Genomic DNA, 17,967 nt, shown 5'->3' on the forward strand with positions numbered 1-17,967 from the left:
AACAGGTCCTAGCTGTGTGGGCCAGGACACATCTCTTCCCTCTGCAAGACTCAGCGTCTACATGTGCAAGGTGGGAATTCTATCACCTCCCAAGAGGGGGTGGGCCCAAGGATTAAAAGTGGTGATTCATGCTTTATCAAGCATGGAGGAGGAGTCCCCTCTGTTGCACCTCTTCCATCCCCTGTCACCTGCCCCAAGGAGCCTTGGAAGTCACTGCCCCACCAGGCCTGGCCCCTCCGCACAGGCACAGTCTGATTGGTACAGCCTTTATTGTCTCTCCAGCATTTTCCAGAAGAATGGTGTCATTCAAGGGCTGCAGGGGATGGGGGAGTAAAAAACAACATAAACAAACTGAACAGAAACGCAGGAGGGCAGCAGCAAGAGGGGCTGAGATGGGGTGTTTGGGGCAGAGGGGGCGAGGCCTGGGGCAGTCAGCGCCTCTTAGCTTTCAGCCACCAGAGAGGAGAATTCTGCAAAGGAAAAAAGACAAAGGCAGGTGAGTCAGAGGCAGGGAATGCAAAAGACCAGTCCAGGCTCCACCAGGGCATCTGCATCTGCGTGGGGCTTTGTGTCGGTTCTGGTGTCTGCTGCAGGAGACCTGGAGCGGGAATGAAGGAGTGTGGAAATGAATGAATGAATGAGTGAGTGAGTGGCCAAAACAGGAAATGAGGAGCTTACCTTATCTTCTGTTTCATGAGGATGCCACACACAGAATTACCGCTAACTATGATAAATAATAGCAGTGATAAACGAGTGCTTCTCACATGTCAGGCGCTACTTTTTTGTTGTTTTGTTTGAGGCAGACCTTGGATCCACAATCTTCCTGCCTCAGTCTCCCAAGTGCCGGGATTATAGACGTGTACCACCATGCCTGGCTAGACATGATTTTAAACCTTTTATGGACTACATCTTATTTGAACTCTGACTGTCATCTTATTGTTTACCATTACGCCTAGTCTACAGATGAGGAGAATGGGGCTCAGAGTCCAGATGTTTTTTTGAATATCCCTGCTGTTTTTCTCCCCAGGTGAGAGAGGTGGAGTTTGTCACCATGTGCCACTAGGTGTCTCTGAGAATCTGTGTCCCGGGCCTTCTACAGAGCACAGGGTCTCCACTGAGTCCCTGTTACCTTTAGAAAATGGAGTTTTGTGACCCAGGGAGAACCGGGTTGGGGCTCAAGAGTGAGGGGTTTAGTCAGGCGTGGTGGTGCACACCTGTAACCCAGCTACCTGGGAGGCAGAGGCAGGAGGATTGAGAGTTTGAGGCCAGTCCAGGCAAAGTTAGCGAGACCCTATCTTAAAAACAAAATAAAAACAAAAGAGCTGGCTCAGGTGGTAGAGCAAGGCCCTAGGTTCATCCCCAGTTTTTTTTTTTTTTTTTTTTTTTTTAAGGTGAAGGGTTCCAGGCCCCACCTGGCTCTACTTGCTAGAAACTGTCCCTGTGTGGGCTTCAGTCCCCTAACCTGTCTGTGGCGTGAAGAGGGATGGTGATAATGCCTCGTGAGGGACAAATGTTGAAAAGGGCCACAAATAGCACCTAGTCCCCAAGGTAGACTCCACCTTGCCCAGCTTGCATGGGACCTGCCAACGCCAGCCACAGTGTCCTGTACATGGTTGCATAAATGTCAAAACCGTGCACGGTGGGGTGGGGTATGGGGCTCTCCTTACCCCACCCAATTCTTCCGTAGGTCTAAATTATTTTCAAAACAAAAAAATAAAAAAACCACACAGCAACACCTGCCACCCGTGTCACAGGGCTAACCCGGCCCTGATCCCTGTCAGGTGAGGAGATGCATACCTGGACTCCCGGCTTTCTGAGGTTTGACCTGGGACTTAGACACCCCCCTCTCCCTAGGCTGTCCCAGGTCAGGAAAGGTGAGGGATACAGTCTGGAGGGGGACTCAAGGTGGGGGTGAGGGTTGGCCCAGGTGAGGGTCCTGAATCCCTAAGACTCTCCAGCTGAGTGGTAACTGGTGACAGGGATGGAACCCCAAATAAATAAGGAAACAGCAAACACTCTGAAAGAATCCCCACCTCCCCCCCATGCTGGTTGCCACACTGCTTGTCTCAGCCATGAGCCCCTGTGAGCCTGCAGGACCCCGGAGGAGCAAACGTCTCTCTTGAGATGTTAGGCCTCTGATTGAAGTCGTGCGTGTTTATAGTTACTAACTGGCATTTGTGTCACGCCTCAGTGGAAAGAGTTTTGCACAGCTTGTCTCATTGAATTCTCACAACTGCCCCACAGACACATCTTTGTTGGCGTTTCACAGATGAGGAAACTGAGGCCCAAGAGTTTAGCTTGACCATGGTCACAAAGGCAGGTACAATTCAAGCTACCTCCACTCTCAGCTTCCTTCTGTATCCCAGAGGTTTCTGACCTACTTTGACCCTGGTATAGAGTGACACATGTCCCAGCTCAAATATCGCCAGCCGATGGCTGTCACATTAGCCCTTTTTTATTTACTTCCTGGTACTTGGCACACTCTGAAATGATCGTATTTATTTTTGTCAGTGTCCTACTCTAGAGTGTATGTAAGCCTGTCTCTCTGGTCCACCCTCCTCCTGGTGGCACACAGCAGGTGCTGATAAACGAATGGGTGGGAGGGTGGCTCATGAGTCCTCTTTAGGTTCCAGCAAACAGTGACTTACTGTGCACAGTCTGGAAAGCTAGTGGAATGATTCCCATTTTGCAGATGGGGGAAATGAAGGCTTGAGAGGTGAGGTATTAGGGTCACATGGCAAGTAAGGCACAGACCACGACCTGACCTCTGGCCTCAGGAAGGTGTGGAGAGCCAGCTTCAATGGGGTCAGTGGTGCAGCACCTGTCGAGGTGCAAGCTCTGTCCAGCTTCTCTGCTGCCTACTGGGGCAACTGGCAGGGCTGGCCTGCCCTGCCTCAGCCATGGAGCTGTTGTGTCCTAGAGTATGGGAGGCATGGGACTGTCCCCAGCGCTGGTCATAGGAATAGTCCAAGGAGAGCAGGCTTCCCCAACATGCACGCTAGACAGGATTGGGTGCTGCCACTGTGAGCTGACCAGGTGCCATGATGGCTCCCAGTGTGGGAAGCACAGCATTCTGGAGTCTGACCACGGAAGGTCACTGTGAGCTGACCAGGTGCCACGATGGCTCCCAGTGTGGGAAGCCCAGCATTCTGGAGTCTGACCACGGAAGGTCATTTGGACATGTGGGGTTTTCGACAGGCCCTTGCATGAGACCCTTTGCCCACCCTGGGATTGGCTAAGGAGCAGCCTGGACCTCATAACGGCCACAAGACTGATTTTTTTTTTTTTTTTTTTTGCAGGGCACACAGGATTCTAATTTATCCCCTCTGTGTCTTGACCAGAGCACTGTAGAAAACTGAAAGCAGGGCCACCTCTTTGTGTTTTTCCTGTCTGTCTCAGGGTAGTGTTCCAATGGGCCCATCACTTAATTCATGATCTTCCCAGCAAAAGGCCCCCTTTAAAACATCCTGCCTCACCTTAAAGAAAAGCAAAAGACAAACAAAGACACAAAATCCAGGTGACTGGATTTGGCGGTAGGACGTCAGGATGGGGAATGGGGTGTTGGAGGCCTGGTCTGGGCCTCATGCCCCACCCTTCCGGGGCTTGGCTTTCCTATGTGCGAGGCATTGCATGTAGAAGACATCCTTCTAGCTCCTAAGTGGCAGTTGCAGCAGACCAGTGGGGGGGTCCACTCCCAGCTCCCATTTCTAGCCTCTCTGACCTTTGACTAGATATTCCATTGCACTGTGCCTCAGTTTCCTCATCTGAAAAGCGGAGCTCACAAGAGTACCTACTTCCTGGGGCTGCTCACAGGAGCCAGCCCCAAAGCACTTAGTCCAGCACCACCGGCCTGCCACACAGCAAGCACTCGGCTCATGGTGGCTGCTGTAAGACCTTCTATACTCCAAGCCACTTTGAAACCAAGCCTGTGAAACACCTAGCTACTGCCTGACATAGAGAGGAGGGCACTGTCACCGTTTTTTGTTGGTGGCACTGTTGCTGTTTTGCTACCGTTTATTGCCATCAGCCCCCACCATTTTCTGTTTCCACCAAACAGAAGTTGTAGGCATCTCCCTACAACTTCCCTGTGATTCTGGGACCTGGGTCTGAGTCCCATTTCATTTCCACAGGCTGGGTGTGGTGGGTCACCACCTTGCCTCCCTGAGTCTCAGTGTTCTCATGGATAAAATGGGTATGATAATGACTATTTGCATGGCAATCAGGAAGAGCAAATACAGAAAGATGCACGGCATATCTGGTGGCTGATGTTAATGCCACCTTCCTTGGTTCTGTTCACAACTGGCGTGGGTTGGAGCTGAAAATAAAAACAAAACAGGAAACTAAAAAGGACAAGGAACATCTAGACAGAGGACACAGGAAGCCTGAACAAAAAGTAGCTGATACTATCTATTCCATCTGAACTAGGATCAATCCCTTCTCGGTTTCCTTATTGGTAGAATGGGGATATGAGAACATCTCATAGGGTAACAGGAAATACTACCTGAGATGACAGGTGAGAAGTGCCTGGCACGCAGTGCAGACATAATCAAATCAATTATTGTTGAGGCATGAGGGAATGTGTTCCTTTGGGGGAATCTAGAATGTTCTTCCTTCCTCTTATAAAACATGCAGGCATAGCAGCTACCTTTGCAGTCTGAACCTCTTCCAGGGCACTCTGAGGCCACTCACCAATGTCTTCCTTGTCCAATCAGAAAGAGATGGAGAAGGTAGGGATGAAACAGGAGGGAGGCAGCAGACAGAGGATCAGCAGATGCTGTTCTTTTCTTTCCCTCAGGAAACTGAAATTAGCCTAATTAGGTCTGCCCCAGTCTGAAGTGCTGTGGGAATTGTACAAATTTAGAAGCTCTTGACAGGTGAGAGTGGCACACGCTGATAGCCCAGTGACACTAGGACTCATTGAGTCAGTGTATGGAAGCCTCCCTTTCCCTCTGTAGTGATGACCAGGATGCCAGCCGGCCCCTGGTTTATCGCCTTGCCTCTAAATAGCTCCCAGGCTTGGTTTCTTATAAATTCGGGATTGCAAACAGGGATCATTTTCCCATCCAGCAAAACCGGGAGGCAGGGTCATCTGGGGTCAAGCCAGGCGGCGTCAACAGTTCTGGGGCTTGCTCTGTGCCAGGTGCTGCCTGCCAGGGTGTGTCATCCTGTTTCATCTTCATCAGCTCTTATTCCCATTTTATTTATGGGGAAACTGAGGCAGAAGCACTCAGCTTTGAGGATTCTAACTCTGGTGCGGCTTGCACCCTGCTGCATCTCTTGCTCCAAGGCTGAGTGGAATGGTCCTACATCCTGACTCAGCTGAGCCTCAGGAGGAGAGGGATAAATGGAGAGAGGACGTCTGGTTCTGCCCTAACCGCTGCTCCATTTTCCAGGAGGCCAGTTACATAAGCAGCGCTGCGTCCTCTCTCTGCTCGGTCTTACAGAGCGCAGCATAAGGCAGGGGCTGGCGAAGTCCACCCAGGAATAGAGAGGAACAGACTGCTCAGCTCAAGAACCATTTCTAACCTCAAAGGCTCAGCCTGATTGTGTGTGGGAGATGTAGCCAAGAGACCTAGATCCTGTCCAGTCTAGGATCTGCTGTAGGACTTTGTCACTTAACATCCACTGGGCCTCAGTTTCCGCACCTCACAGCCTCTGTCCCCCACACCTCCTGGACCTGCTGTGAGGGCACAACGAGTGGTCACCAAATGCTGCCTGCCTTGGGGCCCTGCTGTCAGCTCTGTGGGTTGGCCTGGGGGTATGTGTACCCTGCCTGGCTTGTAAACCAGATTCCAAAGAGGCAGGCAGGCTAGAGCTACAGGGAGGCAGGGGGCTCCTTCCCTTCTCCACCTGCCATTTCAGACTTGAGTCTACCTCTGTGAGGGCAGAGACTCCACTCCTTCCAACAGGAGTTAAGGCAGCTTGCAAGCAAAAAACACTCACATAAATTAAGAGGAAAGAATCATTTCTAGAACATTCACTTAATCCCAGCAACAGATCTATGAGATGTGTATTTTATCCCAACATTACAGATGAGAGAATGAACGTCCTAAGGGAGGAAAACTGGGGGCCATTCACAGGGCTGGTACCCTAACATCTGCCTAAGTCAGGTGCTCAGCCATAGCCCGAGGGCTTAATGAACACGTCCACCTCTCCTTAAATAGGCTACCTAAAGATTAAAGAGTAGATTTTGCCAGAAGGAAACAGAAAGGAAATCCCTTCAGGCACGGGAGTGGTGTAGACTGCTTTGCCCAGGCAATAACTGACCACACCTGATCAGCAACAGGAGTAAACTGCACAGCACAGCTCTGGAATTGGAATAAGCTGAAAGCCCAGGACAGCAGATCCGTCCTACGATGGGATTTCAGAGAAAGTGCCACTCGAACTTCATGCATGAGTGCATGCTTGTGTGTGTGTGTGGTGTGTGTGTGTGTGTGTGTGTCTATAGCTGGGTGGAGATGGAGTTTGAAATGGGCTCCAAGCTTCCTAGCAAGCCACTCTGTTCCCTGTGCCTGTTTCCTGTTTGTATAGGCAATAAAGATATTTTGTGCAGCTCTTGTTAGGGTTGGATGAGCTGAAAGCAATAGACCCGTGTGCAGGGCCTGGCACACAGAAAGTGGATTGGATGCTAACCTTAGATCCTGTCACTGGTGTGTTCCTTGCATTGCAAGCATTGTATTTACGGAGCCGCACTGGGGATATGTGTACCAGTGAGGGGTAGTAGAGGGTCCTGGAAGGACCCCCAACTCAATCTCAGCTCTGCTACTGAGGGACCCTGGGTACTACCTTACTGCTCTGTGCCTCAGTTTCCTCACTTGTAAAATGGAGAAAATGATAGCTCTATCTCCTAGGACAACTGAAAAGCATTGGTTTTCAAGTGTGGTTCCCTGACCATTGACCATTGACCATTGACCATTGGCACCACCTGGTAACTGTTCGAAATGAAAACACTCGTCCCCACCTAAGGAAAGAGAAACTCTGGGATGGGAGTCACAGGGCCCATGGCCATCCATGTTGTGAAAAGCCCTCAGTGGTTCTGATACCGAGGCTGAGATCCACAGTGGTGCTGGGCAGCGCTGGAGTAGGTGCTTGCGGCATCATACATCCTCCTGCATTCGTGCTTGGCCTTTTCGCTGGGACAGGGCCCTTCCACCCCTGCCAGCTTCCCTCTCCTTCATTGCCTGAACCTCCCCTCAACTAGCTTGGTGCCAGCCTTTCAGGGTGGCTGTTGAGAATCAATCGATCACTTCTATAAAAGTCTTTGAGATTCCTGGAAGTAGTTGCCCAGAGATGAGAATGTAAAGGGTTATTATTAGAGCTTTGCCTTCATCTCATCCTCCCTGCAATTTGGGATCTTAAAGAACTTGGTAAATAGCACTTTCCTAAGGAGGACAAATAGACAGAGCTGGACCAGTAGCCATCCAGGGCTCTGAGCTTCCCCAGCACCTGTGGCTATGAGCCCCCAGCCAGCCTGCAGCCTCCAGCCTTGGCCTCTTCCTCCTCGCTCCACACTGGGACTGGGTGTGTACTCATTCATTCATTCATTCATTCACTAAACAAACTTTTCTTGTGTACCCACTATGTGCCAGGCTCATTTCTAGGTACTGGGGTCAGAAGCAAAGAAAATAAAGTTCCTGCTCTGTGGAACCAACATGCAAGCAATAAGTCAAAAGGAAAAAAAATCGCCTTACATAGATGTTCACTGAACGTCCACTGAATGGATGATGCAAGCATCACAGGGCACGTGCTTTGAGCTGCTAGACCTGAACTGAGGTCTTCATCGTCTGTTCTTAGCCATGGGAAATTAGACAAATCCTAAGCCTCTCTGAGCCTCAGTGTCCCCGTCTATAAAATGGGAATCGTAACACTGTCCCCCTCAAAGATAGCTCAGTGCCTGGCACCCATTTAGTACCTCATGAAGTTAGACATCACTGCTACCATTATTCAAGGCCACAACAGCTGAGCCAAGTCCAGATTCATGGTCCTCAATGCCAAGTATTATGTACTGGTGGGATACCAGAGCCGGAAGGGACCCCAGCAAGCCGCTAAGTGACCGATCCTGGCTGTAAAGACCAAGCACCTAAAGGCCAGAGTGCTGCGTGAACTTGCCCATTCTGCAGCAGTAGAAAGCATCTTCCAGCTGGAAGGTGTGCGTGTGTCAGGGGATTGGACCCTCTGGCAACAGAACTACCTGGGCCCCTGGGGGGACTCTGCCTCCTGGCCCACTCCTGCGGGGCGTTACCATGCCACCTTCTCGTGTGGCGGGGATAGAAATGAGGGAGGGATGTCTGCATCTCTCCACTTGGAAAGCACGGAGATGGGGCCCACTGCCTAGTGCGATCTATACTCGCTGCTCACTCGTCTTTTGCTCTGGCCTTGTGCTCCTGTGCAGCTGCACAGACTGGCCTGGGCTGGACTGTGCTATAAGACAGACTGGCGTTGAATTCTGGCTCTCGTACTTGCTATCCACGTGACCCTGGACTCTGTGAGCTGCCCCTTCTGCATCTGCTCCTGTCCTCTGTCATCCCAAGATGGTGACCTCTGTCGACCCCAGCACTGTCCTGGGCACACATTGCATGCCCACGTGATAATTCTTCTCTCCCACTCCTGGCAAACCAGTCTTCTATTCCTTTCTAAACACGTTCTAGCCGTTCCTGCCTTAGTGCCTTCTCTGTGTCATCAGTGCCTTGCCTAGCTCTGCCTGTGCCCCGGACCCCAAGCCCCAACCCATGGTCTCTAAGTCTGTACCAAGTGTGCCTCTCTCCTTTGCCTGGTACCACCTCATCCAAAGAACCAAAATCTGAAGTTTTCTGAGGGCCAACATGACAAGACACAAATAATACTCCCAAACCTGAAAATCTGAGGAACTGACACACTTCTGCTCCCAAGCATCTCAGATAAGGGAGACTCCTTTGTGTAGATATACACCGACAGCCCTAACCAATCTGCAGGTAAAATTAAAAAGTATCTCAGCAGATGCTTATCAAGCACTTACTAAATAAATGCTGGGTGCTCAACACTACCGTGGTTTAATGGGCAGTTTGTAGGTGAAGAAGCTGGGACTTAGGGTTATGGAACCACTGCACGGGGCACCCAGCCAGGAAATGGCAGTGCTGCAAGTTGGGTCTAGTTTACCCTTACCTTCTCCAATGTGAGGCACTAGGTTGCTACTTAGTACTGCCTGTTGGTTTTGTTGGAAGAGTGTTTATTTGGCTCTTCAAGGAGGGAGAGATAGAGGCAGGGAACCAGGCCAGGGGGCTGGTTTTTCATCATTTAGATTGTCTGCCAGCAGCCAACCTCAAAGACCCTCCCCAGAGCCTCTGAGCTGAGGTTTATTGACTGCAAATGAAAATGGGAGGTGAGTCTGGAGGCCTGGGTTGGGGTCCTGGTGGGAGCCAAGGCTCGGGGTAAAGCTAGTGAGGATGGCGGGTGAGGGGGGAAGCTGCCAATTACCAGAGTCATCAAGAGTCAAGCCCCCAAGAGTGCCTCTCATCAGCCTCGTTCTGGCCCCGTGAAAGCCACAACCCTTCTTCCCTGCCACAAGAAGGGCAGCTGGGGTCAGTGGCTGGGCACCCTCTGTACCTGACCTTGAGAAAGACTCTTCATTCTAGTTTCTCATTTTGAGAAAGTCTTGTTTCTCAAAACCCACTTTCAGAATCCTTGTATTTGCCCTAACGCAATTTTGTGTCTATAGCCACTTAATATCCATAAGAGCCCAAGCTGGTCCTCAGATAAGCTCGTGCACCCATGTGCCAGGCAAGGGAGCCCAGGTGTGGACAGGTGATGTGTTCAAGGTCACAGGTGGTGAGGGGTGGAGAGGAAGCAGAGCACTGGGTATGGGCTTTATCTTCAGGCAACAGGTGCTTGGTGTCAGGTGTTGGCTAGATATTGGGGACAAAAGTATGAGAGCCATCTAGGCCCTGTTTTGTTTTAACTGAGTCCACAAACACGCAGATGGCACCTGCTCTTCCCCTGACCCTGTTCTAAGCTCTTTCCATTAGCCATCTTTAAGCCTCAGTTCAGAGGTGAGAAAACTGAGTCCCAGAGTAGTTATATGAATTCCCCAAGGTCACACAGCTAGAAAGGCTGGGATTTGACCAGATGTGCCTATATACTATTTTCTCTCACGTTGGCAGAGAGGTCCATGGTGGGATGGCCTCATCAGACCGGGCTCTAAATCCCTGCTCCTGCTACCAGGTCTTAGCTCTTTAAATGGCCAGCGTCTTCACTGCTCGTTTACCCAACTGCAAAATGTCGTGATGCGCCCCACCAAAGCTAAGCAGGTGAATGACAAGTGTGAGGGAAGGTGGACCTCCAGCCCCTCACTGGTGCTCACAGCAAAACTTGAGAAGCAAACTTCCTACTTCCCAGCTGTTTTTCCTGGCTCTGCTACAACACTGGAATGGTGTATTTGAGTGAATCGGAAAGCCATTCTGAGGTTATAGGACACCAGGATAAGATGCTGGTGAGGACAGGAGATAAGAAATTTCCACCCCTGGAATCCGAGACCGTGAGGGTCCTTGGGGATCCATGGGCCTCATTTCCTCCAGTTACAGATGGGAGCCTCAGTCCCAGAGAAGGAGACAGACTTCCCAAGGTCACACAGCCAGCATAGTCAAAGCCTGGGCCAGAACCTAGGCAAAGTGCAGGAGAAATTTCAATTTCTCCTGGATTCCCTGCCCAGTAGGGAAAGCGGGGGGGGGGGGGGGGGGGCGGGATATCCACTCCTTTCTGGTTGTTCAAATTTAGGAAAACAGAAAATTGTGTTGACTGGCTGTGTGACAGAGCTCTCAAACCCAAAGGATTGCCTTTTTTCTGAATCTCTCCTTCCTTGTGACGGATGTATCTACAAACTTTTAGCATCTAGACATCCCAGAATCCACAATGTGCCCCAAACTCAGGTCATAGCTACCCACCATCAACTCCAATTTTGCCATCCCCATCCTTGTCCCCAGCGGCCAGCAGCGTTTTGGTTTCTTTAACAGACAGGTCTCTGGCATCTGCAGAGAAGCCCTTCAGGATGAACCTGGAGAAAGAAAGCGGGGAGGGAGTCAGGCGAAGGTCACCTTGCAGGAACACCATGCAGATGGCGGGATGGCTGGCACCTGCACTGGGACAGCCAGTTAGCCTGGTCTCTGGCTTCAAGTGTGGGACAGGACAGCTGCCTCCAGCTAAGAACTGACCCCATTCCAGGGAGGGCACCTGCGTTTGTTTATGTATTCAACAAACATCTACCAAGAGTCTTCTTTGTGTCAGGGTTATGCTGGAAACTGGGGCACTGTGGTGATCTTAGGAAGCCACCCAGATAAATGAGGCGTAGGTTAAGTGCTCTGGAATGATGGAGGAAGCAAAGAGGACGAGGGGGGGTCCAGAGGCTTCCTGGAGCAGGAGATGCCTGGAGGACAGTGGGCAGACAGCCTGTGTGTGCACCTATGCATCTGCATGTACACACTGGGCGAGGGTAGGTAGGAGAAAGTTCTAGACAGAGGTACCCTTGTGAGATGTTTTGGGAAAGAGATTAGGTGTGGAAAATTCCTACTTAAAACTCCTCTCTCCAAACCCTCCCCCTTCTTTTTTTTTTGTGACAAAATTCAAGGCAGTCTTGGTCAGTAAGTGACATAAGGCACACTGGGCTGACACACGCAGACCAGGTGGCAGAGGTTATGGTGGGAGGGCTCTCTGCTGACACGGCTTTGCATTGTCCTACTCATAGCCATCTCCTCTCTGCTTTGTTCCAAGGATCCTGGACCCCAGAGCCAGCTCTGCATCCCTGGCTTGCCCAGAAATTGCTCTAGTGACAGTTTTGGTCCAGAAGAGGTGGGGGTCTGCAGAGTGGTGAAGGTGACTTTGAGACACATGAAAATCAATGAGGACTAAACAAGAACGCCTTCCGCCTTGCCTGTGGTGTGAGACAGCTGGAACAAATGTCTCTTCATTTGTATTAAATTATTAAGTAGCACCACTCCATTAGCAATATTAAGTGGCTATAATTTAACCTAGTTAGTTGCACTTTGAGCTGACGGTTCGACTCTCTGGGAAGCAGTGACACTGAGAGGCATTTTCCCCTGGCATCCTGAGTCGGGTCAGCACCCAGCGGGCATGCATGCCTGTTTGCTGTGAGGGGTGCAGAGAGAAGGGTGGTTCAGAGGGGGACTTGCAAACAAGGGCACCAAGCCCCACCCCCTCCCAGGCCTCACCACCCCACAGGCCTCAGTTTACCCCAGCTCATCTTCCTCAATGAAGCCACTCTTGTCTTTGTCCAGGATATGGAAAACTTTCTTCACATCGTCTGCACTCTTCTTCTTCAGCCCAACCATTTGGAAGAACCTTTTGTGGTCAAATGAGTCAGTAGCTGTGGGGGAGGGGAGGCGGGTTAAAAAGATGAAAAGGGGCAGCAAAGGAGCGTGGGAGGATGTGGGGTCCTGGAGTTCATTAATTGACTCCTGCATGCCCATCTTGAAAGGATGTCCCTCCTCCTGGGGGGACTCAGGGAGCCCAGGCTAGGGTAGGATGTTCTGTCCAAGGTCACACACTAGAAGTGGAAGAGGTGGGCTGACACCCAGCCCCCTGGCTCTCACCTCACCCCACTACACTTCTTGCCAGTGGTGGGGGGAGTACGGGGAAACCTAACAGAGATTCTCCCGAGACCCTTGTTTCCATGAAGCCCTTCAGATGGTGGCTGGGGGGTGGAGGGGCAGGAATTGAAGGTGGTATGAATATGGCATGTGTATATTGGGGTGGGGGTAGGGTGGCCTTCTTCCTTGGCCCCAGGCTGTGTTGTCAGAAAATCAACACTGAGAGGACAAGTTTCTGTCAAGGTCATGGAGTGGGAGGAGGAGGGAGGGCCCAGAAGTCTTGGCATTGCTGCAGAAACCCATCTTGGTGGCAGTGTGTGTGAGTCTGTGTGAGTGTGTGTGTGCGTGTGTGTGTGTGTGTGTGTGTGTGTGTGTGTGTGTAGACTCTGAGGAATGCCCCTTTAAGTTTTTTCTCAGAAGTGATGTGATAGTTGTAGGAAAAGTGGCTGGGCTGTCACACTGCCCTCAGAGGGTGACTTCCCAGAGCTTCTCATGCAGGAGAAAGGTGCCAAGTAAAAAGAAAATGGGTGCCCCCTCCTCTGCCCAATTTCCTATGTCTTGGGCTTTTTTTTCAGAACACCCCGGACCAGGCACAACACTAGACAGTGTACCTTGAGTGTGTGTGTGTGTGTGTGTATGTGTGTGTGTGTGAGAGAGAGAGAGAGAGGGAGAGAGAGCTAGAATGTGTGGGTGTGGATGTGTGTCTAAGAGTCCGGTTCTCCCCTCTGCCCAGAGCTACAGGGAAGGAAAGTTGCCCTTTCCACCTCTGACATGACAGCAGGACTGAGATTTGCCTGCCACCCCAGTTCTAGTCCCTCTTCTGCCAGACTAGATGACCTTGGACAAGTCTCTCATTCTCTCGCAGCCTCAGCTTCCCTATCTGGGTGACAGGGGAGTGGGAAGGCAGCAACTAAGTTTAAGGTCCCTAACAGGCAGTGTGGAGAGGTGAGACAGCCAGGTGGGCTCACCTTCCTTGGCCCACCTAAGGGAGCTGAAACTGGGGGCACTCAGGCAGAGATGGGCAGGACTGGAGAGAACTCAACGCCTGCTGCTAAAAGGTCACTGGGCCTTCAGGTCTGTCGGAGGTGAGGGGATTTGAACCCCTGGAGGGAAGCTCATACAGTTGGGGGTTCAACAATGGGCCACCGCTTTTCAGGAAAAGTCTTGTCCACAATGGGGTCAAGGAAAGGGTTCTCTTGGAGAGCACATGTGTACACCTGCAGCCCCCTCCACTTGTCTTAAAGGGGAAGTCCCAAGCGCGCCCAAGAACCCTGGGGGTCCCTTCCTCCGACCATGGTCACAGCCCTCGGTCCGGACCCTGAATCCTCCTAGCGCAGCCACCCTTCCGAGCCCTCAAGTTTCTGTGTCTGGGGCAGTCCGCCTCCCCGCAGCTCCCTGAAAGGCTGATGACCACCCCTGCCCGGACCCCGCCAGCACCCCGCGGGATGCGTGGGCAGAAGAAAGGTGGGGAGGACTGACCGCGTGCCGGGGCGAAGGTGGTGGATGAGGGGAAAGGGATGAGGAGGGAAAGGGATGAGGAGGGGAGCGCGCTGCTCACCGGCAAAGGCGCCTATTGCCTGCTTGATATCCTCAGCGTTGAGCAACTCTGTCATCGACATCCTGCAACTGTTTGAGCGGGCAGAGCAAGTGCGAAAAGATTAAAAAGTGCTTTTCTCATCATTTCTGCTCATATGACCAGCGCTGCAGTGTTGCGCGCCAGGCGCACGCCCGCCCGGGCTGGCACCGCGCCAGGGGGCGCCGGGCTCTGCGCGCAGCCGGAGCGGCACAGTCCCGCCGTGCCACCGAGCAGCACGGGCGCCACCCCGCTCCTCGCCGCGCCCAGCCGGGGGTCCTCAGCATCCGGGGGCTGCAGACAGGGCGCTAGGAGCAGGGGCCACTTCTGGAATTTAGGGGGCGCTGGAGCCACCCGCCCAGCCTGGAGAGATCGTCTACAGTCAAGGGCACACGCAGAAGGCACTGGGTCTCTAATCTGGGCACCTGGGAGGATGTCCTATCCCTTAGGAAAAGACACCAAACACACAGGGAACAAGCCGTGGACCCCTCGGCCTTGTACCTATCCACTCCTTCCCATAGTCTCTCTCCCATCTGCCCTGGATGAAAATTTATGCGGCAAAATCTCTGTGCTGAGGTCATGAAAACGGAAACCTGACCCTCAGGACCCAGGGAGAGGGTGGCTGGGACAGGCACAGTAGGGAGCTGCTGAGGCTGTGTGTCCCCCCTGCCACATCTGACCAGGACTGCCCATTCTGAAACCTGATTTGATATTGGTTTTTTTATTTTGGGGGGGACAGGATGCTAGCCTGACTCTTCAAAGACTTTCTCAGATCCTCACTAACTTCTTGGTCTTCAGAGCCATCAAATCTGGGGCCAACACTCCCTCTTGATGTCCTCAGCAATGAGCAAGTCTGTCACTGATACTCTGCAGCTGCCCCTACCCACAGGAACCTCTCTGAGAGGCCAAGTGCTATAGGCCACTGGAACATCTGTGCATCCTCCCAGGAGGCTGGGGTGTATTAGGGTGGGGGAGGGGTGCCACCTCAGACCACACATACATAGTGAGGCAGTGGTAGGGGTTTGTGGACTAAATGCTATCTCTGGGGGAATGTGACACTGCCTACCTTCATGCAGCCAGAGACCAGCCACATCTCCAAGGTCTTCCAGACACTGGCTGTGACCACCTGGCCTTGGGATGTGTGAGCACTGGACAGGGAGTCAGGAGGCCTGGGTTCTAGTTCTAGGACTGCACTAAGTCCCCAAGTGACCTTGGGCTGTGACCTTTTTCATCTCTGGGCCTCTGTCACCCTCTGTTGTGTTGGAGGTGTGGGTGGTCCCCTGTAGCTGAACCTTGAAACTCCAACTTAAGGTAGCTGGACAGAGGCTGGGACTATGGTGGCCCTTGGTGGTGGGGACCAGAGACAGCTGCCCAGCTGTCCAGTAGCTCAAGTTCTCTGACACTCGCTGTCAACACTGTCTCCCCCAGCTGGGCCCTGGATGGATGCCCTTCCTGGAAACCTTAGCAGTGGCTGGCTCCAGCTGCCCCCTCCTGGTGAGTCAGCTTCTTCAGGCCATCACAGGCCAGCTGGCTTCCAAGGAGGGTGCAACTCCTAAACTGATATCTCTGGGGGCGAGGACTTCCTGGACCCCCAGCCCTGGCCCCCCAGGTCCTGGCTGTGGCCACCTCTACCTCTGCTCCTTCTCCAGCTGGGCGGCTGACTCGGGCAGGCGTGCCTCTCTGCTGTGATTCAGCTCTCCTGCACGCTCACTCCTTGGGCCTATTGGAGCATCTATTTCTCTAGATGACAGATTCTTATTCTCTACAGGTGGGGAAACTGAGGCTGAAGAGAGTCTGTAAGTGGCCTCAGGATACATAGTGAGGCAATGGTAGAGCCCTTCCAGGTCTACTACTTTGGAGTCCAGTGACCCCCTGGTAACCCTCCCTGGCACTCAGAACCCAGTCCTATCATATCCCTTGCATATGAACCACAAACCAGCTCCTGGACAGTCCCCAGACACTGTTCCTGGGGCAAAACCTGGCTCCTCAGCAGGGAACCCTCTTCTGCCCCCTCCTTCCTCCATCTCCCTGCTGCTGAAGTCCCCATCAGCTTTCCAGCCACCCTGGGTTTGACTCTGCTTGGCCGAGCATCAGACAGTGTCACCAAATCAGTCCATCAGCCTTTCATGCCCCCTCCTCCTGCCCTTGACCTCTGGGTTCCCCCTGATGGCATCACTATAATCTACAGGTGCCTGGCTCCACCCCTTACATTCTAGAGATGGGGACTTGAGTCAGGAACAGGGATTGGCTCAGGTCACCCAGGAAGCAGGTAGAGAACTCTGGGTTCATTCCCTAAGCCTTGGGCCCTGCTGCTGCCCTGCTGTAGTCACTGGGGAGAAGGGGAGATGTGACTTTCCCTTCCAGCTGGCCTCAATCACCTTATCCCTCCATCCTCTTCTAACCTCAGAAGCTGTCACTCACCTTGGGCGGGGCAGAGGGCTGGAGTCTATGGAAAAGCTGGGCTGGTGGGAATCTTGTGGGGAAGTGAGCCTGGTGGTGGGATACCCACTTAAATAGTCTTGGGCCCTGGCTATTTTGGGAGGTGGTGTTCCCCCCAGCCCCCGGCCCCCTCCCCTTCCGGTGTCAGGTAGTCCCCAACCATGGTGCTGGGTGTCTGTATCACATTCATCCCCCGGGCCCACTGAGCCAGGCCTATTAATAACCCCTGGCCCCTGCCTCTCTCCAGCACACAGCACTGAGGCCCAGGCAGGGCTCACCTCTTCCACGAAGCCTTCCATCACTACATAGTGCGGCAGCAAGCTTTCCTTCCTCCAAAGTTGGCAAGAGAAGAAGGAGAAAGGCAAAGGGAAGAACAGAATGGGAATTGCGCCACGTGAAGGGGCTGGGTTAGCTTCCCGAGCACTTTGTCTTCTCCGGCCCAGAAGAGGAGAACCAGATGTGGGATGCAGGACACTGAGGGCCCTGCTGCTCCCAGCTGTGGAGCTGTAGCAGGGAGTGGGACTGGCTCTTTTCATGCGACAATCCAGTAGAAAGAGATGCCCTTCCTCTAAGTGAGTCTCTCATGTACCATGCACTCCATCTGGGACAAGTTGCATACTATAGATGAGTTCGAGGGGGCTATGGCTCCCTGAAATTGTATCACAATGTCATGTACAGGTGTATTTGTATGGTACAAAGGCCATCGCTGTAATGATTTGCAAAGGGGCCTCTGATGTCTGTCATGAATTGGAGAGCATTGTCCAAAGGGTAGAGTTTGAAAAGCATGAATGAATGAATGAATGAATGGATGAATATTTAAACATATTTATTGAGTATCTTATATGAATACCATGAAATGGTCCTCTTCTCATCCCTAAACTTAAAAAGAATCTTGGGTCACTGTTATGGTCAATGCTGGAGTCCAGTTTGTGTAGTGGGCTGAGGAGGCCTGGTTCCATGCTGAGGCTGTGTGGGAAGGAGGCTGCACTCCTCCCTCGATAACCATCAGCCTTGTGGGTAGAAAGAGCAGAGGTGGGCTGGAAGGAGGATGCTGGCTGGAGATGGACAGACAGCTGGGAGGAGCGTGCAGATAGAGTAAACTTACGGACCACTTATAAGTGACTACGTTTTCCAGCCCAGTTCATGGGAGCAGGGCAGAGCTGTTAAAGGAGGTGGCAAGCCCAGGGAGAGGACACAGGAGCTGAGAATCTTAGGATCTTAGGGCTGGGACAACCTTTATAGCCATCAGCTACAGCCTGCTACAACCTACAGACCAAGGTCAAGGTGACTGACCCAAATCCCACTGAGAGTGTTGGGGAGCCAAGATCTTGTGCTGGGTTTGGGTCACCTAGGAGACATCCTGGTGGAGGTGCCCAGGAG

At 52.4% G+C, this 17,967-nt stretch overlaps 1 protein-coding gene across 1 annotated transcript; it reads right to left on the reverse strand.

Moving 5' to 3' along the window:
* Positions 1-252: 252 nt before the first annotated feature.
* Positions 253-16,643, reverse strand: Pvalb (parvalbumin). The gene is made up of 5 exons (XM_020175776.2): positions 16,570-16,643; positions 14,134-14,201; positions 12,220-12,352; positions 10,917-11,026; positions 253-470 (listed from the first exon to the last, which is right to left on the reverse strand). The coding sequence occupies exons 2-5, from the start codon at positions 14,192-14,194 to the stop codon at positions 442-444; spliced, it is 333 nt and encodes a 110-aa protein (XP_020031365.1). The 5' UTR covers positions 14,195-14,201; positions 16,570-16,643; the 3' UTR covers positions 253-441.
* Between the last annotated feature and the right edge of the window lie 1,324 nt (positions 16,644-17,967).

The sequence above is a fragment of the Castor canadensis genome, chromosome 8 (assembly GCF_047511655.1).
Source record: "Castor canadensis chromosome 8, mCasCan1.hap1v2, whole genome shotgun sequence".
Lineage (NCBI taxonomy): Eukaryota > Metazoa > Chordata > Mammalia > Rodentia > Castoridae > Castor > Castor canadensis.